The sequence below is a fragment of the Solanum dulcamara genome, chromosome 9, assembly GCF_947179165.1.
Source record: "Solanum dulcamara chromosome 9, daSolDulc1.2, whole genome shotgun sequence".
In the NCBI taxonomy this organism is placed as follows: Eukaryota; Viridiplantae; Streptophyta; class Magnoliopsida; order Solanales; family Solanaceae; genus Solanum; species Solanum dulcamara.
The window spans coordinates 67,897,646-67,924,438 of NC_077245.1; the positions used below are offsets into that span (position 1 = coordinate 67,897,646).

The 26,793-nt window shown below is 35.9% G+C and overlaps 1 protein-coding gene across 1 annotated transcript; it reads left to right on the forward strand.

Moving 5' to 3' along the window:
- The first annotated feature begins 1,252 nt into the window (after window positions 1–1,252).
- LOC129902107 (uncharacterized) lies at window positions 1,253–22,498 on the forward strand. Its single transcript, XM_055977150.1, has 12 exons — window positions 1,253–1,656; window positions 8,340–8,407; window positions 10,299–10,382; window positions 10,489–10,782; window positions 11,547–11,686; window positions 12,692–12,779; window positions 16,024–16,203; window positions 18,019–18,180; window positions 19,536–19,729; window positions 20,662–20,812; window positions 21,172–21,337; window positions 21,994–22,498. Exons 1-12 carry the CDS (start codon window positions 1,329–1,331, stop codon window positions 22,062–22,064), a joined length of 1,926 nt encoding a protein of 641 aa, XP_055833125.1. The 5' UTR covers window positions 1,253–1,328; the 3' UTR covers window positions 22,065–22,498.
- Window positions 22,499–26,793: the final 4,295 nt, after the last annotated feature.

Below are 26,793 nucleotides of genomic sequence, written 5' to 3' on the forward strand. Positions count from 1 at the left end.
TAACTGATTAGAATTTCAAAACCTTACATAATTATAATTACTTCCATGTTACTTTTCCTAATATAATAATCCGATATTTAGGAGCATTCTAATATTTAAGATTTTAGAGTCCAATTAATAATATTAAAAGTATTTAAGTTGAAATTCAGTTTTACTTCCACGAGGTTTCGTGTTGTTTTTTTTAATTTATAGTCTTCTTTTAAGGAGTAGCGTTCTAGAGTTCTTTTTTGGAAAGATTTAACGCTTCTAAATTAATTAAAATTTTACTTTATATAAAAAATAATCTATGTAATTCTATTTAAGTAATATTTTGGATCAAAATTTACCAAAACAAACCTTTTTCTACTTGTACTTTTTGTTTTTATTTTGATATTTTGATCAAGTCATCTTTTTTGCATTCATTATCATTATTTTTTCTGTCTTTCTTTATTTTTTTAGTTAATAGCTTTAAATATTATATATGAATTGTACATAATTTTTCGTGTTTCTCTTTCAGATAAATTTTTTTAATAAAAATTAGACGAAACAAACAAGTTGTCGTCGAATGAAGTTGTCGAAAAAAAATCAAAGGTTTATCACTTCCTTTTTTCTTGCTTTGTTTTATTGTGATTTAGTTTTGATTATGTTATTTAACTATAATTTGACATATTATTTGTTAGTATTATAGTTGATCTTTAATTAAACTTATTTGTTGAATTCGAAATATAATATTATAGTGAAGTGTTGAATTTTGATATGTAGAGCTTTTGTTTGAATGATAAACCTATAAATTTAGGGTTATAGTCGACTCTCTCAATTTGGGATTCACTAAAGGTTTATCGCTTTTCTTTTTTTCTTGCTTTGTTTAATTGTGACTTAATTTTGATTATTTTATTTAACTATATTTACGTCAATGAACGTGATAAACATATGTACTAAAAAATAGACAAATAAATTAAAATGAAGAAAATATTAATGAACACGATAAACACATGCAAAACATATATACTTAACTAGTTTGTATATAAGAGGCTATTCATGAAATTGCCCCCAAAAGTGTGATCTACTATCAATGAAGTGGTTGAAAGTTGTGATGTCTCAAGTTCAAAATTATATAGAAATAAGAAAAAAATCACTAGGTGATCTTCCCATATATCATAATCTTGATGATAAAGTTACGTGATATAATGTGCGAAAGCTGGCACAAACATCACAACATGTTCTACCAAACATACCCTTAATTTAAGATATTTTCCCTTCTTAAACAAACCCAACTACTCTCTTTGTTTTCAAAAAGGAAGATAAAGCTGCCTGACTCTCTCAGTTAGCAAAGCAGTGTATTCTCATCCATGGACCTCAGTCCAGCAATTTCTCTATCAACAACACTCTCTCTTCTCTCTCCAATTTCACCCTCTTCTTCATCTCTACCACCATTCTCTCTCTCCCGTCGTTGCCACCACCTACGCCGCTGCAATCTTAGCCGGAGTTTTTGTCTCCCACCGGCCGTACAATTGTCCACTAGTAGAGAAGATGAAGAGGAAATTGGAGGGTCTGAATTTGATGAAGAAGATGATTATGCTGAAGATGAAGACACCCTTGATGTTGATTCACTAGAACGTGAAGCCCAACTTGTGGTTCGAGAATTTTCCGACTCTTTGTCTCAACAACTCATTATAGGTTTGTTTATATCTATTTCCTCATACATTCACTTTACCTTTTAATAGCCCTTTTCCAGTTCTATTTTTGAATTTTGAGTGTAAATGAAACTGACCCCTGTTTTGGTTTGAGGTAAAATGTAGTTTCCTCAGCCATCATTCTTCAGTGTTTGGTTCTTGAAAATGTTGTGGGAAGTAAAAATGCTTGATATATTTGTGCGCGGAAAAATCCAAACCTTTTTCCAATGACCCTCCACCACTATTACACACCCGTCAAAGTTATTCATGCAAAAAAAGATATATTACGTCGTACCACAGAGAACGAGAGAGTTAGGAACGAGAGTAAGTATGAAGCAAATCATTAAATCTTGCTGCTTCTTTCTCATTTGGATTGTGGTGTTTGTCTAGGTGATTCAGTTAGTTGGATTGACAAGAAGGGTGTTAGAAAAAGACTTATTATAACAACAACAACAACATACCCAGTGAAATCCTACTTGGAGTCTGGGGAGGGTAAAGTGTACACATATCTTGCATAGAGATAGAGAGGTTGTTTTCGAAAGATATTCGGCTCAAATGTATCAGCCCCAAGTAAGAGAAAAAAAATAGATTTAGCATAATAGCTAAAACGAAAAGCAATGTAAACTCTACAAGACAAAAGCAATAACAGTAGCAAAATAATGTGATAATCCAAAAGCAGTAACAACACGACTATAATGGCACGACTAGTCTTATGACCAACCTTAAACTGTCACAGGCAAGAGAACATTCTACCCCTACTAGTCTTCTATCAGACCTTTACTCCTTTCTACCTAAGGTCATGTCCTCAGTGATATGAAGCTGCACATATTTTGTCTAATCACCTCTTCCCAATACTTTTTCGGTGTAGCCCTACCCCTCCGTATAACCCCTAAATCCAACTACTCACACTTCTTAACTGGAGCATCGACACACCTCCTCTACACATGCATAAACCATCTCAGTCTCCTTTTTCCCATTTTGTCTGCCATAGAGGTCACTCTCACCTTCTCCCGAATAACTTCATTCCTAATCTTGTCACTCTTATATGTCCACACCAGTATTTTGGACGGTGAAAGGCGACAAGGACCTGAGCACGAGAATTGAGGCGCCAATTAATAGCAACTTCTTAAAATATTTAATTGCATATATAAATATCCAAAATCTCAATAGCAATAACATATATTAGCAAATATTTCAATTCAAAAACTAATAGTAGATACTAAAAGTCTAGAATTTGAACTCTAAAAGTCTTGATTATGTTGCTAAAAGTATAAAAGTCTATTATTCTTCAAGATTATCAAAATCTTGAAGATCAACATCCACTTCATTTTGATTATATTGCTCATCATCTTCCTCCTCGGATTCTTCATCAATTAGTGTCCGAGATGTCCTACTTAAACTTGTAGATGCAGTTTGTACTCCTTTGCCCTTGTCAAGTGCCGTTGATCTTGAAGGAATTCCCCTAAGACCATAGATACTCTGGTCAGCTCCAATTGCGGTAGCAACAATACCCCAAGTAAGATCACCTTACTCATAGACTAGTTCATCTTCTTGATCTTCGGGGCATCCAACCAACCATTCATTTGCCTCATCAATATAATCCAAGGCAATTGCATCAATGGTATCACGAGCACCATAACAACGTTTCAATGTTCTATTGTACTTAATGTACACTAGATCATTGAGACGCGATAGTGCAAGCCTATTTCTCTTTTTAGAATGAATCTGCGCATAAGTAGTAGATATTAGCTAACAAATACTAATAATAATATAATATGGATTAGGATATAAAATATTCTTATTACGTGTTCAAACACACTCTAATTTCGCTCACATCCGGATGAGCTACAAGTTAGACTTAACACTTTCATGGCAAACTTTTGCAAGTTTGGAGTTTGACTACCAAATAGTGACCACCATTCAACTATAAAAAAAATAAATTTAAAAGTTAATAATAAGTATAAATAAGTCAAATAACTTAAGTAGCTATAAAGAACTAAATCAACTCACTTACCCGGTGACCTTGTGTCTTTGACTTTTTGAGCCTAACCACAACCAAATAGTCCCTCACCATTTTTGTACCTAGGAAGCTCAGCTACTAGTAAATCTTGTGTTGCTATATCGGGGTTCATCTTCTCAACACATGCATGATAACTTGTCCACACATCTTGATGTATAGTGCCATCTTCATGAGCTTTATAAAACAATCCTGGGTTCACAATATGGTCTGCAGCATGCAAAGGCCGATGGAGTTGGTTAGTCCACCTTGCACCAATGATTTCAAACACTTTCTCATATTGCTTCTTCATTCCACCAAAGGCCCGCTCAATAGTTTCTTTCGCTCTATCCATTGCTTCGTAAATATAGTCCATTGGTGGTTTTTCTTCCCCATCCACCAAACGAAGCACTGTTGTCAAAGGACCACAAACTTGAAGTGCCCGAACAACATCATTCCAAAAGTGGGTAGAAATAAGAAGGTTGACAACATCTTTTCCCAAAGTTTCCTTTGCAAATCTACTTGAACTCCATTTGGTTGAGAGGATTAGCATTCTCAATTTTTCTTTTGACCGTACATAGCTCTCAAAGTCAAGTAGGCCGTTGCAAATTTTGTCTTAGTCGGTTTCACCAAATTTTTTTCTTTGGTGAATTTTCTCATCAAGTTCAACAACAACGGCTTTTGACTAATATAAGAATGGATCTTAATGGCCTTCTTAAAAACTGTTAAAGTAATATAATTATGGTAATTAGTCGCTAATAAATATTAAATATTAACTTTAAAGAAAGTTAGAGGATAGAAGAGTGATATTACCTGAAGCATATGAGTTAATTTTGAATATGTCACCAAACATCAAATTGATGCAATGAGCTGGACATGGAGTCCAATAAATCTGTGGGTACACACCCATCATCATGCTTCCTGTTTTAACATTCTCACTAGCATTATCGGTGACGAACTTGTACAACATTTTCTGGTCTGATTCTTTTAATAGTGTTCTCGAACAAGTTGTACATTTTGGTAGAATCGGTAGATTCATTGCTAGCATCAACAGAACCAAGAAATACACTATCGATTGGAGAATTCACTAAAATGTTGATGATCATTTTGCCATTTCGTGCCGTCCATTTGTCCATCATAATGGAACATCCAAACTTACTCCATTGGACTCTATGCTCATCAATAATTTTGTCAACTTTCTTCACCTCTTTTTTAGGTGAGTAACTCTTACTTCATGGAAGGAAGGAGGCTTCAATCCGGGGCCATGTTGTCCTACTTCCTCAATGCATTTATCAAATGATTTGTAATTAACACAATTAAAAGGGAGCCCCACATCATACATCCATAATGCAAAAGCACTTACCGCACGCTCCCTTAGAACTTTCTTGGTTTAATCAAATCTTGCTCCCTTTTCAAAGCCTCCCTTTTGTTGTGATTTTTGTGGAAAATAGAGATTGAGAGGACCTTTCGCCACATTCCGCCCCGTGGATGATGCACTTCCACTAGAAGACATCTTTTGAGTTTTTGAGGGTGGCATCATTTCACCATATTCATCCATATCATCATCATCATCAATATTAACCATATGTTATTCTTGCTGCCTCACCTGAAATCTCGGATTACTAGTGATTTTATTTTCTACATAAGCTCTTATTTTTTCTCTAACTTCCGGCGGACATTTTGGACATTGTTTTACATTTCTATTTCCACCCATCAAATGTTGCTTGTGTCGAGTAATACTACCATTATAAGTAACTTTGCAAAGCATACTTATTACCGAATCTTTTGTTGGTCCTTGCATATCATAATTTCATCCAATGTCCTTCTTTTTGTTAGCATCGGACGCCATTGAAATAACTATTTATGGACAAATAAATACTATGTTAATTAGTATAAAACTAAATTGATTATGAGAGAAATAAATATAGAAGGATTAATTTTTTTTAAAAAAAATAGTGGCAGATCAATAGCTATACAGTGACTTGTCTTTAGGGAAAAAAAACAGCGCATAATAAATATTATAAAAAAAACAGAGCATAATAAAAAACACTCTTGTGCTCTGTCTCTGCTCTGCTCACTGCGTATGAAAGAAGAAGAGAAGAAGAAGAGCAGAACTGCAGAAGAAGAAGAAAAAAAAAGAAACTAACTCCTCGAAGCAGAGGAGAACTGAAGAAGAAGAAAAAATAACTGAAGAAGACTGCGATTCTGCGAAGTTCGAAGTTTGAAGTTCTGTGGATGTTAGGATTTTCTGCACACCATCAATAAGTATTGCTGTGGTTAAAAAAATGTTCAGCAAATAAGGTTGGAGAGAGATAAGAAAAATGAACGACAGAGCTTTTCTTCAATTATTGTTTGGTATATTATATTTGGTCTATACAAGTTGCAGTGTGTGAGAGAGCTTGTTGCTACAATGTCTAGAGGGGGAAACTCCTTTCTAGAAGCAAGAAAGGTCAACGTGCAGTCTTACACGGAAGCTTTGTAGTTGCCTTCTTTAAATTTGGTTGGGAAGTGTAGGAGAGAAGATCCAGGTAAGGAACCCATTTTAGTCCATCTGAAGGTCAGGTCAGGGCTAGGAAAGAGTTTTTAAAGACTTATCTGTTTGGAAGGTTCTAAAAGAGTGGGTTCGTAGGAGTTGGGCACCAAATGGGCAACAAAAGACATGGTCAATGATGACAGGTTTGATAATTTCGAAGATGGGCAGTCTACCTTCTTATTTTGTTTTGCTATAGAGGCAGAAGCAAAGTGAGTTTAGGGAGGAGCTAGATGTATGGGAGAGAACTATCTATATTGAGGGGTGGTCGATAAAAGGCTTATGATAAAGTGGGTGGGTGGGTTGGTTATATGGAGGTGTTTGGAGGCTAGAGGGAGGTGTTCATGTGGCTTACATTAGGGCAATTAAAGACTTGTATAATGGAGCCAAGACCCAGGTAAAATAGTGGGGGGTGACTAAGAACACTTTTCTGTTATGATAGGGTTGCTCCGGGGATCAACCCTTAGCCAATTTCTATTTGCCCTAGTGATGAACAAATTGACGCGACATATTCAAGGGAAGTGTCGTGGTGTATGTTATTCACATATGACATAGTATTGATCGACGAGACTCGCGATGAAGTCACGATGGGCTGGAAGTATAAAGACATACCTTATAATCTAAAAGTTTCAGGTTAAGTGGGACTAAACTAGAGTACCTGGAGTGCATGCTCAGTGATAATACACATGAGGCGGAGGTGAAAGTGAAGATCGATAAAGAAGTCACACCCATGAGGGGAAGCTAACGTATCTTGGGTATATAATAAGAAAAAATGAGGAGATAGATGATGACATTGTACATCGTATTGGAGCAGGTGTATGAAATGGAGGCTCGTGTTTGGGGTACTATGTGATAAAAATGTGTCACCAAGGCTTAAAGAGGTAAGTTCTAGAAAGTGGTGGTTTGACTTACTTTATTGTATGAGGCAGAGTATTTGCCAATGAAGAATGCACACCTTCAGAAGATGAAAGTGGCGAAGATGAGAATGCTCTGATAGATGTGTGGACATACTAGGAGGGATAAGATTAGGAACAAAGTTATACAAGACAAGGTAAGAGTGGCCTTCGTGGCGGACAAAATGTGCGAAGTGAGGCTGAGATTGTTCGAGCATATGAAGAGGGGTGCTGATGTACCAAATAGGAGGTATGAGAGGTTGGCTATAGCAAACTTAAGAAGAGGTAGAGGTAGACCGAAAAAGAACTTGGGGGAGGTGATTAGATCGGACATGGTCCATCTTCATCTTACTGAGGACATGACCCAGATAGAAAGGTATGGAGGTCGAGGATTAGGTTGTGCCTTTAGATAAACTTAAAGAAGATTGAGGGCGTGGAATATTGTTCCATTAGCTATTATGTTGGTTCTAGGGAAAGAGCGGAACGTGAGGGCATTTGAAGGGGTTGAGAATGTTGTTCCGAAACTGCACAATAGTCACTTGTTTCTAGGTTCTTTTTGGTGTACCCATGAAGTCCTACGTGAACAGATTATTGGGTTTCTTTTTGTAGAGAACTATATAGCGGTGTAGGTTCTCTACTTCTTTGGTCTTATATACGGGGTTTCCCCATCATTAATAAAAATATTTACTTTATCAAAAAAATCATTTTTTAACTGTCTTGATCTTCATATAGAAAATTAACCAAATGTAGTCTTGGGCCGTCCTTTGAGCTTCAAAACTAGATCACACTTTCTAGTTAAATATATAAGTCAACAAAAAGGGAATCAATCGAGTTAAAGGAAATCTAGATTTTATTTTTCCATAATTGACTGAAGGTTTAACCTTTTTAAACAGGGAAAAATACTATCTTCCCTTTTCCTCTAACTGCACAACATAAGGTCTTTGCATTTCTCAGTTTCCATCCTGCAAATGTTGATTCAACTTAAGGTTTCCTCAAAAATACCAGGCTACCAGCATATTGCCAACATATACTCTATCACAGAGGTTCACTGATACTACAATGGATGTAGTTCTATGGATAATCTTGTAACAGTTCTTTTACTGCTGAAGCTTTGTAAATTGATTAGGCTGTTAATCATTGTATTGCAGGGTACATGAGACCAAATTGCAATAAACTGTTTAAGATCTTGCTAAACTGTTCCAATTGTCACATCCTATATCTTTTCTAGCCTTTTGATGCTCAAGATGTTCTTCCTTTGTTGATTACAGAAGACGAGAGATCTAGTCCAAAAGAAGCACAAGTAAAGGAGAAGAGACGTAAAAATACCTCAAAAAATGTTAGTATCTCATCTGCTACTCTGTTGTAACTTCTACTCCGATTCTCCCCTTTGTGCATTAGGTCTGCTTTGTGTAAATTGATTACTAATCATGAAAAATGAAGAAAGAGCCTGAAGTGAGCCTTGACCATTACTCTTTTTGAAGTAATTACTTGTCTTCATTTTTGGCATTATGATTAAGTGAAAAGTAACTCCCATCTTTCTTTAGTTGACTCAACTCCTGTTATGTGATGATTCAACTAGTATCAAGGAATCATGAGCAGGTACATGTTCTGGATTTAAGATACTCCTCTATTGAGCTGCCAAAGTGACTGTGCCAACCAGAAAAAGAAGGGATAGGTCAGAATGCAATTTTCATCAAGCAAACGGCTAAAATTTGCACAAATGCAGTTCAGCAAGAACACAAAGACAGTAGCAAGTTCAAGCAGGAAACAGGCTGAACACATTCTCTCACTGTTACAACTATTGAAATAAGCAGCTAGGCCGAGGAACTATGCATACAGCTTAATAAAAAAAAAATTAAAAGAAAAGATATTACCTTTCAGTGATTTTTTTGGTTCAGGTTAAGTCATTTCAGTGGATAGTTTTGTAATGCCAATAGAAATTCCGATAAATGGTCCTATCCCTATTTACAGAAGGTCAAAACACAAGGCTTAGTGCTTAAGGGATGAACTATTTAGTCTAGTGATATCTTGGTAATTAATCTATTTAATGTGAGCCTTCATATGTTCACTTCTATATTAATGTCTCGAATAAATACTTAAATTCCCAGATGTGATGTTATTATAGTTGAATCACATGCCAGGTTCTTTGGATGTAGGAAGCCCGTTAGGGGTCTAAAATATTGAAAAGAATGTTGTCATGGTGTATCTTCCATGGATGTTACCTATTTTTCCTTTTTCAAATAATCTAGAAATCTTCGAGGACTAGTGACACACAGTTCGAACTGAGTGGATAACCCACCCCTTTCCATGGATACCATCTTTATTTTATGCCCTTGCTTTTCCAGAAATTTATCTTGCTGTATTGTATTTTTTTGCTTCATTGGACAAAATCAGTTGCATATAGTGAACTGCATCCTGTTTGGTCCACAATCACTCGTACTAAATTTCTGCCGTTTCCTTGTTTCATCATACGGGTGATATCATTGCTTATCAATTCATGTTATGGACTCATGACATAAAAGTTGAACAGCTGTGAAGTTAAATTTCTAATGCTTATCACACACATGCTAATCCAATTGTATTCATATCTATGGAATAATCTTGACGAAACGAATAATAGCAACTTGTTCTAAAGGGATCAGTGTCATTGTGAACTATATAATAGAACATTACGGTTTCACGCCTATTTTTCTATATAAACTTCATCTAGGAGTGTGACTTTTTTAATCCTGAAAGATTTCTCTTTCGTCCAATAAAAGTCTTGTGTTTTAAGAAGAGAGTTTCATAACTTTGTAAGAAAGTTTCTGAGTTTCACCTTTCTGCTGACAAACTTGCAGAAGTGCACTGAGATATTGAGATATGTTCTCAAATTAGGGGGGATGTTGTAGTCTTCAACTGTATGTGTGGATGTGATTAATTACTCGATCCATGACCTGGTAGTCATCTACTTGAAGCTCCACAAGATGATCAGAATAACCAAAGTGAACAATGTCCACAATGTTTCTGTTGCTCGTCGAGATTCGTGTGGAAGTAATATGGAAGTCGGAACAATTATCCACTGTTGATATGATTTTTGGTTTTACTAATTTTGCTGGGTGCTATGGGAAGATCTATTTATTTTTATCCATTGTTTATATGATTTGGTTCTACTGATATTCTGAGATCTATATGAAATCTACGTTTATAATTTTTTATCGTTGTCTTGACCAATAAAAGTTTACTTGCAGATCCCTGATCACCTTCTTCCTAAGGTGGCGATTGTTGGAAGACCGAACGTTGGTAAATCAGCACTGTTTAATCGTCTTGTTGGGGTATTTTCTCTAAACTTGACTTGGTTTTTAAATGATCCAGTTCCGTTATATGAGATTTTTTCTTGCTCTGGCTTTCTGTTCATGAAGCTTGGTTTATCTTCAACAGGGGAAGAAGGCAATTGTGGTAGATGAACCTGGGGTAACAAGGGATCGCTTGTATGGTAGAGCATTTTGGGGAAACTATGAATTTATGGTGGTGGATACTGGAGGTGTGCTTACTATTTCGAAATCACAGACTGATCTAATGGAAGAATTAGCTGTCTCAACAACAATTGGAATGGAGGGCATTCCACTTGCTACCAGGGAGGCTGCTGTTGCTAGAATGCCTACTATGATTGAGAAACAAGCTACTGTGGCTGTTGAAGAGTCATCGGTCATTATATTCCTTGTCGATGGCCAGGTATATCCTTTAGTAGAGTTACTTGGATGCTGTGTCTTGTAAAATTAATTAGCAAAATAAATTGTGTGTTTGGTATGAAGGAAAACATTTCCAGAAATTGTTTTTTCCTATTTTTCTTTGGATAGTTGCACTAAATACTTGGAAAAATAGTATTCTACAGGAAAATGTTACCTTGAAATTAAGGGAAAATGATTTCCCTAAGGTCCAAGAGAAAAGATTTTCCTTGATCCATAATTAAGAGTTTTGTCCCCTTTTTTTCCAATTCACCCTCTACCCTCCCTCACTCTCTCTACCCCTTCTCCCTGCCTACCGTCTACCCCCTACCCCTGATAAACCTCTCTTTCAGAAGAGCTCATAAAATTCTTAAAAAATTTGGAGAATCAAATTTCCCTATTTTGCTCTGGATCACTTGATACAGCAGTCCATTCATGAGTTGTTTCGAGGGAAGGAAAACTTATCTGGAAAAAAGCAAAGAAATTTGATGGAAGAATACTACTGATTCCATTATGCATCTTTTTATTCCTTGATTTGTGAACTAGACATAATTGGAAAGTCATATTATTTACAGTTGTCAAAAGTTCTCAGAAAAATTGCCAAGTCTGGAGCATCTCATGTATCTTACAGTTAACAGAACTAAAGTGTTTAACATGTGGATGTTGTACCTATATTTGTTTTCATATTCTGATTATGAGGCATTCCCTTATCCTTATTAGTGGTGAAAGTATAGCTTAATATGGTCAGATAGAGTAACAAATTTTAAACAGGCAGGTCTAAATGCTGCTGATGTGGAGATAGCAGATTGGCTACGCAAGCACTACTCAGACAAATGCATTATTCTTGCTGTAAACAAGTGTGAATCTCCGCGCAAAGGAATCACACAAGCATCAGAGTTTTGGTCTTTGGGGTGAGCTGATTATTCTGACTGTACTTCATTATTTTCGTACAACAAGTTCAGATTAATATGTATAGATTGATATAAACTGAAGTGCTGTTGTTAGAAAATTCATCATGGTTGCAGTTCTATTTCTTTTTCCTGTCTTTTTGAGTCATTTTTCAGTATGTTCTCATATGGTAAGAAGAGGATTTATGAAGAGAAAATATAACTGGTCAAACAGTGAAAAAAATCCTCATAATAGCAAATATAAAGCCTACGCAAGAGAGATTCAGAGATCTGTCATTATACTCCAAGAGTTGGTGGTCTATTCTTTAGATCCCTTCTTTGGATCAGAATGACTGGAGAATTTGCAAAGGTTATGGTATATCTAAAGAGAGAACAATATAAACCCTAATATTGTGAAGTGTGACAACCAACTTAGTGTCCATTGTCCAATGTACTTCCATTATATTAGGAACTTGGTTATGGTTTATAGCATCATATTATTGACATACCAATATGACATAATAGAGGTAAGAAAATATGTATCTTGTGAACGTTTTCCATTTTTAGCGAATGAATATACAACCTCCATAGTTATTGGTGATATTTATACCGGCTTCCTGTGGTTGAGGTAGGTCAATGCAAATGAAAAAAGTTTGTGCTCCTTTATCATGTGGTAATGGATTTCTCTTTTATCTGTTTCTGTGTATTTATTAGTTGGAAAGTCTGTTGCATTCTTTCCTTTGAGCTTTTCAAAAACTAGTTATTCTTTTCTCCCTACTCCTTTTCAGACTATGTTGCCCGAATCCTCCAAAGTACCGCCGCACCCGTGTCGGATCCTAAATTGTTTTCTGAGGACCCGACAGGCCGACACACATCTGGTGCCACTTTTGAAGGATCTGACCGGCATAGTTTTTAGATCCAGAGACTTCGAGTCGTTCTGTATAAATAAATGCTGTGACTTCATGACTGCTGTTTAAAATGTTCCTTTTGTTAATCTTATAGAAAATGTTCCTTTGTATAATTTATCAGGTTTGACCCCCTTCCAATATCTGCTTTATCTGGAACTGGAACTGGAGAGCTTCTAGATCTTGTTTGTTCAGGGATAAAGAAAGTTGAGGTACTCTTTCATCTGCGCTGAGATTAGGTTTCCTTTGGGTTAGATCAGTATACTTTCTCAGTGGTTACACCTCTGAGGAATATTTCTATGCTTTATTTCCAAAATGTATACACAGGAATAGGTTAAGTTACATATTCCAATTATGAGTAAACCATAAAAGCAACAAAACAGAAGTTGGCCCATGTCGAAGCTTTATGTAAAGAATTTGAAAACATTATGTATAGTATAAATCTGTATAGCTATTGGAGGTATGAAACAGATTAGAGTTCTCCAGTTGTATATCAAACTTTTAAAAGGATTAAGAAAAGAAATGTAAAGCTTATGGGGTCAATAGACAAAAAGGTAATTGCTTAAAGGAGACATGAGTTACTGCTATAGAAGATGCGAACCTCATGACAGCCGAAAATATCTTCTCCTCTTCAGCTCCTCCAAATCAAGGCTTCAGCAGAGTTAATTTTTTTTTCACAATAAAATGAAATATTCTGGGTAGTACATGTCCTAGACTTCCTCTTAGTAACTTAATGCATTGGATTTCTTTTTTATTTATTTTTTGAGAAAAGGTAACAATGAAGTGAATAGGAAACTAGTTCTGGAATTAGTTATAGTTGTTTCTTTTATTTGCCTTTTCCTGTTAACTTTTTATTCCTCCTTCATCATCTTGATCCCTTTTCATTTAATACTATTGTTTTACCTATCAAAAAGCAAAATGAAACATTCAAGGAGAGTTACATTCCTCATTAGATGTAAAGTAAGGAGAGGAAACATTTATTTAGTTGTATAAGAAAAGCAGAAAGGCAAAGTTGCTCGTATGCCCTTCCAGTGCAATGCATGAACAGAGTAGTCTTTCTCCTCTCTGTGTAAAGCAATATGCCTTTCTCACAATATCACCCAATATTCGTTGAGATTGGAGGGCTTTATAAATTTGATGTAACTTTTTCTTAGGGAGAGAAGAAAGACTACTGTATTTATATAACTTTGTATATATATTGTTGCTCTCTCTCTTTTTGGGACTGATACTTTTGAGCCGAGGGTCTTTCGGAAACAACCTCTCTATCTATATGAGGTAGTGGTAAGGTCTGCGTACACTCTACCCTCTCCAGACCCCACTTGTGGGACTTCACTGGGTATGTTGTTGTTGTTTTTTCTTAGGGAGAGATCAAGTTAAATTTCAGTATACCCTTCTCAATCAATAAAAATATTACTATTCTTTTCTATACATGTAAATGCCATATTTTCACACACACACATATATATCAGAAATGTAAGGTAAGGCGGCTTATAATAAACCCAATGTGATCTGACTCTTCCCCTAGCCCCGTGCATAGCAGAAGCTTAGTGCACTAGGCTACCCTTTATATGTGTGTGTGCACATATATATAAAATGATAGGTGGCTACCCTATATATTTGTAGTAGGTTAGCATTGTACCCTATTTTTGATTCATATTTTGCCCTTCTAAATACATTATCATCCTTTTAATACCAGGGACTTTTCTATCATTCCAATAAAAAATCCAAAAACCCTCTTCCTTCATACTCAGACAGGCTGTCTCTGTTCGTTCTTCTCCACCGACGATCTGTTTCCTTTTAAATTCCCCACTGGTGAATCCCCCTTGCTATTTCTTTTTTTCCCAGCGACTGTTCATCTCTATTTCTTTCTCCAGTGGCTCCTTCTATTAGCAACTGTGCTCATTTACTTTTCCATTATTTACCGTTAAGAAAGACTTAATGAGAAAGATCTCAAGACATTTCTACAATGTTGTCAGCAGTTTAAATTGCTCCCATCAATGGAGTAATGGTGGAACAACAAGACCTACCTACCTCACCCTGAGTTTCGATTATGATTTGATTTTGTTTCATATCTTTTATACTCCATAAAGCTTGAGAATAAGTCCTAGGAAATCAAAGGCATTCACATAAAATATAAAAGGTGAAGATTTCCGTGTTTAGTTTTTGTGGAAACCATCCGAATAGGAAGAGATTAATATAAAGCAAAAATTCTAAGAAAAAGAAAAGATTCGAGTCACCAGTTTCACACTTTGCAGAGACGGGGAGAGCAAAAGGTGAGAGAGAGAGGGGGGGGGAACCAAATTAGGTGTAGTATTTATAGAAAGACAGAAGTATCCATCTCACTTGGGCATTGATAACATGCTGTTAGGGGCATTTAAGGAAAGGAAAATGGGTACAATGATAACCAGATTGTTGTAGGATGTAAGTACTTATGTATCTATGGTGGTCAAAACTTTAGCTGAACTAGGCCTAACCAGCCCAATGACAGGTCCAGCCTGAAGCAGCCATATCCTGCATGGAGCCTGATTAAAGGACCAGCACACTAACTTACTAGACCTTCGCTAGCCTCATCACCAAGTCAATCCATAATGACCCCAACCGCCTCCGAGAAACGAGGGTCCCAGCTTCCTAAGTGTTGGTTTTTTTTAAAAGATGGGGCAGCGGAAAGGTGCTAAAATGACACTCTATGGGATTTAATGGCTTTCAATAATTTTAAAGCATTGAGGGGCTTTAAATAACCAACATAAAAGACATAATCTGCATAATTTGAAATTTAAAACAACCTAAAATATCTCAACAACATAAACAACCTAAGTAAAATTCAAATTCATCTTAAACTAAACAACTTGTTTTGCTAAGAAACTACTACAGTAAAATTAAGCATATTCAACACTAAGACTGACCTAGGAGAGCCGTTGAAACAGTCTCTTTAGTATAAGTGGACTGTAGTGCAAGGAGAACCGTTGAAACAGTCTCTTTAATATAAGTGGACTGTAGTGCACTTTTAAAGGCAATACTCAACTCCGAATGAGCTTCTACTTACTTGAGTCCCACTAGATTACTCTTTCTTTCCTCTTTCTGTTCTTACTCTATATTTCTATCTAGTATTGGCTAAACTCTATATCTCTGTCTGTTGATGACTCTCTCTCTCTCTCTCTCTCTCTATCTATCTATCTCTCTCTCTCTATCTCTATCTCTCTATCTCTATCTCTCAAAAATGTTCACATGCTTATATACAATCGTATCTTGAATGTGAAGCGGAGGGGGACTAGCTTTAGTATTTCCTACTGCTTTCTTGATGACATTTTATAGTCTATGATACAAAATGCATGCAAACCTGTTGACTGTGAACTTCTCGTTAATTGATTCTGAATATAATGTATATTTTTGCTTGTTATAGCAATTCTGGAATACTGCACTAACATATTTATTATTTACTTCTAAAATATTTTGTAGGGGCCAGAATATCTTGAAGAAGAAAATTATGTCCCTGCAATAGCAATTGTTGGTCGTCCAAATGTTGGTAAAAGTAGTATTTTGAATGCTTTAGTCGGAGAGGACAGAACAATTGTTAGCCCTGTTAGTGGAACTACTCGTGATGCTATAGATACAGAATTCACTGGACCAGATGGACAGGTGAGTCTGTGTTCAGCAATCTCAACCTGATATGAATGAATCTGGTATGCAGAAAGTTCATAATATGAGTCTCAAGATATTGTTCTACTCTTTTGTGTGGTTAGGTTTAGAAATGATGGATATTTTCTTGTTTTCTTTTTGATCTTTTTGATAATGGTGGTGGTCGGGCCACCTTGTGTGCACCTTGACTATTCCACGGGGTACTTGATACTTTTCTTCAGCACAGTTACCTAGTAACTTTTCACACCAAGACTTGAGTAGATGAAAAGAAATCACCTAGTGTATTTTGTTTCTACTGAGATTTGAACTCTGGTTTTGGTTTGCACCCACTTCATTAATCACTAGGTCGTATCCTTCGGTGCTTAAGAATGATGAATTGTTTTAAGGGCTTTGACTGAGATCCATCCACTCCGCATGATACTGTCTATTGACACTAAAAGTTTGAAGGCTCTAAATTTTCTTCCGTTTCAAGTTAGAACTTTGAACTATTTTAAGGGCCTTGACTGAGATCCATCCACCCCACTTGATACTGTTTATTGACACGAAAAGTTTGAAGGCTTTGAATTTTCTTCCATTTCGGTTTAGAACTTTGACCTCCAGGTTACTAGTTAATATAGACTATGCGATTTTGTTTCTTTAAAAAAATTAATTTATGAGCATCCCATATGTTCATATCTGTCTTCTGGTAATTAAATAATATTATATCTCTTAATCAATAGTCTTTCAAAACACACGCACACACAGAGAGAGAGAGAGAGAGAGAGAGAGAGAGAGAGAGAGAGAGAGAGAGAATCTGACAAATTAGTGAGATTATACAGTATTTTGGGAATAGCCTTCTAAAATCTTGTTACAAAATATGTCCCTCCCCACTGCAAGATTATTAAATCGTACATTTCGTTCATGGAATAACCTGTATACCGCTCACTGCATAGAATCATAGAGAACTTAAGGATATTGGATTGGGCAGGGTAATTTATCTGAGGGTACCCTAAGTTTTTGAGCAGCTTGAGTACTTGTTCTTTTCCTTCTTGGATTTTGCTTTTAACACGTTGACTCTTTATTGACCGTGGTGCTTCTCTATCGTAAGGAAACATGAGTCCTTTCTTAACTCTATATAATTGACATTTGACAGAACAAAGAATTATGCCTGTATCACACTCATACAGTGATTTTTTGGGCAAAGAGTTGCATTTGTGTGGATAAATGCACCCTACTTCTCAGATAGTAAATTAGTGAAGAAATTTCTGAGTAAGAATCTTTGCAAGGGAAGAAGAAAAGGATATCGACACTAGGTTGACTTCCAGTCAAGGCTGTTCCTACCTGATCACATTCTGATATGCTGACCCGCTTATTTTTGTTAGTGAGACAATTTATTGCAAGTATGTATAACAACTGTTGTGGTTCGACGACTGTTCTGGACTTCAACCTCTACCCACTCTATTTGAATGGTTAATGTACAACAGAGTAAATATTTTTTTGGATACCACACAACTAGTGGGTCAACTTTACCGAAGTGCATAATGTGGCAGCAATTGTTAAGCCTCTGGAAAATCTAATTATATATCTATACAATATGTTATAAAAATCTAATTAAATATCTATACAATATGTTATATTCATTTTACACTAGAAGTACAAATGAAATAAAAGAGAGGATTGTTTACAAAAGAAATTGGGATATGGAATAGAGTTAGCATTCCTTTCCGTCCTTGATGTGTAAGTTCTATAAAATGGCTTGGGATAAGATCAGAGTTTCCTGGTTTATCATCTGAAGTTGGCTGAGGAAACTTACATTTTAATGATCCTTTTCTCCAGAAGTTCCGGCTTATAGATACTGCTGGAATAAGAAAAAAGGCTGCAGTGGCTTCATCAGGTAGCATACCAGAGGCTTTATCGGTAAATCAAGCATTTCGTGCGATTCGTCGGTCAGATGTTGTGGCTCTTGTTATTGAGGCTATGGCTTGCATCACCGAACAGGTACATTTGAGTTTCAGGAAGGAGTTCATATGTAAAATTTAAGCTGAACGGAGAAACTATTGTTGTGAGATGTCGTTGATTTATAGTCCTTTGTTCAAGAACTGTGAAACATACTATCTAGTAATAGCTTGGCTAGTGCCTTTTATGTTACTATTTGTACCTGAAGTATGAACTTTATACTATTCTGTCTGTCACATAAGGCTTAGTAGTTATTTACTCATGCTATGATCTTATTCCAGGAGAAAGAATGACAGATTCTTTTCTTCAATATGAAAACAGAAGATGTTTTGATTAAATTCAGGCTTATCTTTTAGGTTCAAGTGCTAAAAAGTATTAAATGTTTGATATGACCATCTGATCAAATGGCACCTATTGGCCAACCCAGCCAGCCATGGAGAATGAGGTTGTGCTGGTTCTAGAGCTTATCACATTATCAAGGGGAAAGGTCTCTAAAGATGCTTTTTTTGACCTAAGCCTGGTCATTAGCAAATAAGATTCCAATGGTGTTGCAATCAACTGTCTTTCCCCGTCCCCTTGAACAAAACTGTGTGAGGAACTTCCATTTAGCGTTTTCTGTTCTCTTCTATATCATCAGGGAGCAAGTGTCTTTATGTTTCTTGCTGTTGGTCTCCATTTCCTACAAAGTCTGATAACTGATAGTTTGAGTTGCTCAAAGCACTATATATACAGGTTGTGATGGTAGGATAACTTAAAAGTAGAAAATTTCTCAAAGATTGTTGTTCTCAGTTACAGGGCTGCACAAAGCAGTATCTTTAGTTTTTTTTTTTTAAGTACTAACAAGAATTATTTAAGCTAGAATCACTTCTATTTCTGTTCATATTTGAAAATCAAATCAAGTTATTGTGGAAGGAGAGCCTTGGAGTAACTGGTAAGGTTGCTGCTATGTGACCAGGAAGTCACGAGTTTAAGCCTTGGAAACAGCCTCTAGCAGAAATGCAAGGTAAGGCTGCGTACAATAGACCCTTGTGGTCGAGCCCTTCCCCGGACCCTGCGCATAGCGGGGGCTTCGTGCACCGGGCTGCCCCTTTTTGATTGTGGAAGGAATAAAGTAACTTCCTCGAGATATCCACAATGACTTTTTCTTTATTTTTTCTCTTCTTTTCTGGACCAATACATACTGAATAATAAAGATAATCCAAATATTAGTAATATGTGGACTTTTTGTTTTCTTTCGGGGTTCTCATGTAAGGGAACTCCAAACAAATGCACGTGCTACAGCAATGAGCATACGTCATTCTTTAGTAATAGGCGATGAGTAGTTTCATCTGTGCTCATAGTGTGGCTACATAAATATTGACATGTAAACTCATATTTGTTTCCTGTCAATTTATTAGGATTGCAAAATTGCAGAAAGGATAGAGAGAGAAGGGAAGGGTTGCCTCATCGTTGTGAACAAGTGGGATACAATCCCAAACAAGAACCAGGAAACTACTGTATTTTACGAGGAAGATGTTAGACGGAAGGTTCGTGCTCTGAGTTGGGCACCTATTGTGTATTCAACAGCAATAGCTGGGCACAGTGTTGAAAAGTATGTTCCTTATTCCATCCATTTCTTTGTTTATACTTGTTCCTCTCTTGCTTTACAAATATATTGCCACATTTCAGACAAAAATCAGTTGCAGTAGACTTGGCATCTGTGATTCTGTACTGAACAACAGATGTGTTGTTTCATTTTCTTACTAGATCAAGGAATAAAATACCAGCATATCATGTTATTGCGATCGCTGTTATTCAACTCAAACTTTGTATTCCCGAGCTTAATGCTCAAAAACAGTAAGGGATAACTTGAGGAGTATTAATAGAGGTACTAATGGTAGTTAGGTAATAAGAAGCTTAAGAAATTAGGCCCTTTTTTGGGTAATCCAATGTGAGGCCATCATGCAATAGATTGATGTGATATTTAGTGTCATGCAATAGATTGATGTGATGCTTAGTGTAAATGGAATGCTAGATGCAATACATTGTAATTGATGTGGTATATTCATATCATAATATATGAACAGTAAGAACTAGCATTCTTATTGAGACTATAACTAATAGGGAAGAAAATCGATTTATGGATGGAATCAAATATGTAGTATTTACAGACAAAAGTATTCGGTTATTGGGGAAAAATCTATATACTTCTAATGTCGAATCAGGATCAACTAGTATAGAAATAAAGCATTATGCTTGATGAGATGCGACTTGTATGCAAAATTAAAGTGGAGAGTCTTGAGATGTTTGTCTACGTAGCCTGTTTTGTTGGAGTAAGATAGGTTAGAAACATATTAGAACTGGTTAAAATGGAATAACTGTTTCGTACATACAAAAAACAGCAAGAGATAACTCGAGGGGAAGTAAAATGGAGAGCTTTTTTTTTTTTTAACTGAAGCATTTGTTTGGTCTCACTGATGACCTTCCGTATAAGATTTGTTCATGTTTAAAATTATTTTTTGTTATATTATTGTTATATTCTAGGATCATTGTCTCTGCTGCTGCAGTGGAAAAAGAGAGATCAAGAAGATTGACTACTGCGATATTGAATCAAGTTGTGCGAGAAGCTGTTGCATTTAAAGCACCTCCTAGGACTAGAGGTGGAAAAAGAGGGCGTGTTTATTATAGCACTCAGGTAAATTTCATTTGGGAAGATGCATTTACATTTACTATTTTCTAAACAAGCAAGAACTAGTACTTCTTGGAGGATGTATAATTGACAAACATGTAGAATGGCTACCTGCTAGCACAAAAAAAAAAAATCCCTTTTATTGTTATTTAGGAAGTAGGGAAAACATATAACTGCTGTAAGAGGTTTACTTCCAAGCTTGCTACCCCCTGTTTCTTTGATATTCATTAAAATGGAAATAGATTTAACAGAAGTTACATTGACATACATGGCATGGGATGCAAGTGTATTGTAAACTTACACTTCAGTGACTTGAATTAACATTCATTAAAACGTAATAAACTCATGTCCTGCTTTTTTTACAGGCTGCTATTCGACCACCTACATTTGTCTTCTTTGTTAACGATGCAAAACTCTTTTCAGAGACATACCGTCGTTACATGGAAAAGCAACTGAGGACAAGTGCAGGGTTTGCAGGCACTCCAATTCGACTTTTGTGGCGCAGCAGGAGAAAAATGGAAAAGAGTGATGGTTTGTTTTTTCATGAAATAATGATACCTTCTTGTCATCTTTTGTCACGTATCTGCATTTCTTTTCCCTTTTGTGTTTTAATGCAAAATATGAGTGCAATTTACTCTCACTTGAGATGTGCATCAAATACCCATGCACTATTCCTGCCATGAATGTGAAAAAGTCATGTGTGAGGTGTTTGAGCCGACAGATGTCTAGTTCAATGTCCTAAATCTTATCCACCGCTAGATCTTATTAATTGAGGCACTTCTTTACACAAGTTAAAAATCTACCTTATTTAGAACCGACCCTCAATTTCTCTATATCTTTGCATAAATTGAGAGAAGATACGTCTCTTTGGATGGCTCGTGAAAACTCCAATTTACGTTTTTAGGAGTCACATGAATATTCTTTTGCAGATCACATAAATATCCACCACCGTGAAGTTTTCTGTAGTCACAAAGGTGGAGAAAATGTATTGGCATGTGTTGTCCTAAATATTGATGAATTCCATTATAGTTCTTCATTACACAACATATTTGATTCCACATTACTTACCCAGTTTGTAATTTTATTCTTTACGAGGCTTGGAAAATTCAGCTGGCTATACTTTCCTGGTAATGTTTGATATTCTGTGTATTAGACGACTAATGCAGTTTCAATCTGTTGGACTTCAGGCAAGGGTCCTTCAACAAAGATGCAAGAGAACTTCACGGACATAGAGAGAAGTTTGGCCGTCCCAGCATGAAATCATGGTACTATTGAGAAATGGAATTAACTTGGAGAAATTAAGCGCCTGTATGAAAAAGATGATCAAGCTGTTCCCTTCATTGCCCATTCTGGAAGAGCTACCAAGTGAGTTTGATCACTATATTCCACTGTTAAGTCTTAATGAAAGGAAGTGGCACTCACTTTGAGTGGTTGCTCTATGATCATTGGTGATCATATGTTGCTAGAAGAGCCAAGAGGAAGTGAATTCAAGCAGTTGCATGTGATTCTCCCAAACTTTTGTTTGTTTGTCAACTCATTACTGATCGAAAAAAATGACGACAAACATGTGGGAGTTATGTTTCATATTGTAATACAATCAAACCTCAGTTATAATTTTAGATGTCAAATAGCATTTATATGGTAATTATTTCATCATGTTCCAGTTAAAAAAATACATTTGTGAGTATACGAAGTGTGAGATAATATATAACCTCAAAACTTGTGATGTGAGTCGAGAGTGTCTAGAGGAAATAAATACACAAGTCTAAAATTTGATACACTATGAATGAAAATAGATAGAAAACGTAGAGTGTTGGAATCTTGTACTGCAAATTAGCCAGGTAGCCCACCCTGAAATTTCAAATAGCAGCATGTAGACAGAGTCTTGAACTCCGCTAATAACAACGTTGGGATCTGCACAAAAAGTGCAGGTGTAGTATGAGTACATAAATCAACTCATATTCACCAATTGATGGACCCAACAAAATATTGGTGAGGGTTGACTTTTCAAAATACTTGTATTATTATTTACTATGAAGTATCAACAGATGAGGAAAATAATTGTATGCAAGGTATATCCATATGAACAACATAATAATGCCCATATTAGAATATATAGATGACAAGAGCAATCTCTTCAAGCAGCAGCATGCGGTCACCATTAGAAATCAAGGTATTGTAATTCTGCTATTTGGTTCTTATAATCTCTCATTTGTTGGGTGTGGCATCTTCTATTCAGCGGATATTCTATACATAGAGATCTTGAACTGGCATAGTTTTTATACCAATGAAAGCTAGTCTTCCTATCTGTGTGCTTCATTTCTGCAAGAGGCCTCTGTTCAAACCTGTTCTTCTGCCGTCAGCAACCTTCCCTTGTGTTGATAAATCTGCTCCTCGCTGCTTGTGTCGTCAACCATTATTGGCTGCAAGTTCAAAGTAGGACACAACTAATTGCAACTATAAACACATCTATAACCATTTGATAATGGGATGTAGAACTATAGACACACCTGCATAATACGATGATTTACCCAGAAAGTATCAAGTTAAAACTATGTCTTGCACAAATGGTTAATTATATTTCATCTTGATATACTTATCTATAATTTTGAGTACCATAATTGCACCATATTGCATGTCAATTTCCTTTAATAAAGTTTTGAATCTTCTTATCATTTTCATAGATCATCATGTGATAGGGTGAGCTTGGTTGTGTAATCGCTACTCCCTTCTGGTTGAATTGGCATCTTTCATTGGACTAATACATCATTTACATGGAATTTTTTCACCCTTTATTTCTTTTGCTGAGTAAACAATATACGACATTTCCTATTCCTACTGAAGCCAACCACAGTCATACAAGGCAAGTGACAAGGAAAGACAGAAACTGCAACCTACAAATTTCCCCCCTTCCTAGAAAATGACTTTTATTATAAAATATTTGGAATCTAGCAAAATAAGAAGAAGAGAGTAAGAGAAAATAGAAAAGAGCAAATTGAGAAAGGGTGAGAGAGTGCAGATTGCAGTGTTCCTATATCTCATTTTCATTGCCACATAATGACAATTAATAACAAGAAAAGGAATGGATGGTGGGCAACTTGCCCTAGTGGAACATCCACTCATCCATTTTCAAAACACTCTCCCTTGGATGTCCATGTGTAAAAAAAAACTTTACAAGAAACAATATACAAAGTTATCCTGAATATCCATAGATATTGTGCCTCGTTAAAACCTTACTAGAAAAACCCAGTGGAAAAAAGCCTAGTGAAGGAAAAAGAGTACACATATCTGGTAATACGTTTTGAGTGTTGCCTCATTAAAAACCTTACCAGGAAAATCCAGTGACAAAACCTTGGCTAAGGGAAAAAGAGTACAACGCCTATTTTACTCCCCCTGATGATAACATCACTTAATATCTCGAAGGCGACGCATTCCAATTTTGTATCTCATTTTCTCAAAGATTAAAGTCGACAATGCCTTGTTAAACATATTTGCTATATTGTCACTTGAACGAACTTGCTGGACATCTATTTCACCCTTCTTTTGAAGATCATGACTAAAAAAGAATTTTGGTGAAATATGTTTTGTTCTGTCTCCTTTGATGTATCCTCCCTTCAGTTGAGCTATACATGCAGCATTGTCTTCATACAATATTGTTAGAACGTCTCTTTTCAAAGAAAGGCCACATGTTTCTTAAATGTGTTGAGTTATTGATTTTAACCAAACGCATTCTCGACTTGCTTCATGGATGACTATTATTTCTGCATGATTTGAGAAAGTGAAAACCATAGTTTTCTTTGTTGAACGCCATGATATAGCTGTACCACCACATGTAAATAAATAGCTTGTATGCGATCGACCTTTATGGAGATCAGACAAATATCCCGCATCTGCGTAACCAATCAATTATGACGTGAATTCATTTGAGTAAAACAATTTCATATCAATGGTCCCTCGGAGGTATCTGAATATATGCTTAATTCCATTCTAGTGTCTTCGTGTTGGAGAAGAACTAAATCTTGATAATAAGCTTACAGAGAAAGCTATATCTGGTCTAGAATTATTGTCAAGATACATTAATGCAAAAATTGCACTAAGATATGGTATTTCAGCACCAATAAGCTCTTCATCATTTTTATAAGGTCGAAACGGATCTGTATTAATATCAAGAGATCTCAGAACCATTGGGGTACTCAATGGATGTGCTTTATCCATATAAAACCTCTTTAAAATAATTTCAATATATGTTGACTGATGTACAAATATCTCATTTGTAAAATGTTCAATTTGTAAATCAAGACAAAATTTTGTCTTTCCGAGGTCTTTCATTTCAAACTCCTTTTTCAGACATTTTACTGCCTTTGGAAGTTTTTCTGGAGTTCCAAAATATTCAAATCATCAATATATACTGCTATTATGATAAATTCAGATTCAGACATTTTCATAAAGACACAAGGGCAAATTAGATCATTTTTATATCTTTCTTCTAGAAAATATTCGCTAAGACGATTGTACCACATGCGACCTGATTGTTTCAACTCGTATAAGGATTTCTGAAGCTTTATTGAGCAAGTTTCACGAGAATCCTTGTATTCTTCAGGTAATTTGAACCCTTCGAAAATTTTCATTAAAATATCGTGGTCCAATGAGCCATATAAATAGGCAGTGACCATGTCCATTAGGTGCATTTCAAGCTTTTCATGAACTGCCAAATTCATTAGATACCTGAAGGTAATTGCATCCACCACAGGGGAATATGTTTCCATATAGTCAATGACAGACCTTTGCAAAAAACTTTGAACTACAAGTCGTGCTTTATATCTTATGACTTCATCTTTTTCATTTTGTTTACGCACAAAATCCATTTGTACCCTATTGGCCAGACACCTTCAGGTGTTCGGATTATTGATCCGAAAACTTCACGTTTTTCAAGTGAAGTTAACTCTACTTGAATTGCATCCTTCCATTTAGGCCAATCATTTCTCTATCTACATTCATCGACGGATTTTGATTCAAGATCCTTATCTTGTTGTATTATTTCAATGGCAACATTATACGCAAAAATATTATCGATCACAATATCATTTCGGTTCCACTGTTATCCTGTCGAGACATAACTTATTGAGACTTCTTCATTCTCATTATTTTCAGGTACTTAGGCCTCCTCGATGGTATCACTATTTATTGTGTCTCTGGGCTCTTCTTGAGAAATTGCCTTCAAATTATGGTCATCTTGATCATTTATTCTTTTCCTTTTTTGAGGATTTTTATCTTTCGAATCAATTGGTCTTCCACGTTTTAAGCGTGGCCTAGACTCATTTGCCTGAACAATTTATCCTATCGGGACATCAACTCGAACTTGAGCATTAGCAGCTGGGATATGCGATTTATTAACCTAGCAAAATATTTGGAACCTAGCAAAATAAGTAGAAGAGAGTAAGAGAAAATAGAAAGGAGCAGATTGAGAAAGGGTGAGAGAGTGCAGATTGCAGTGTTCGTATATCTCATTTTCATTGCCACAGAATGACAATTTATAACAAGAAAAGGAATGCATGGTGGACAACTTGCCCTAGTGGAACATCCACTCATCCATTTTCAAAACATGCCTTAGTGGAACATCCACTCATCCATTTTCAAAACAACTTCAAATTTATTTGCCACACTTTAATTTTCTCTTACAATGCTTGTTTTCGTCTTACGTTCTTCTTCTAGTGTCTTAGGGTGTGTTTGGTATGAAGAAAAAAAACAAGTTGATTTCTAATTTATTTTTTCATGTTTGGTTGGTGAGTGAAAAATATTTTCTATCGTTTGATTGGTGAACAAAAAATATTTTTCAAAAAATATCTTGTATTATTGGCTAGAGAGTAGAAAATATTTTTTAGAAAAATAGTTTTTGACATGAAAATCAACCCCATTAATCGATTCGGGACCTGACCCCGACATCCAAATTGAAATCCGTCCCCGACGACCGATTCAAGATCCAACCC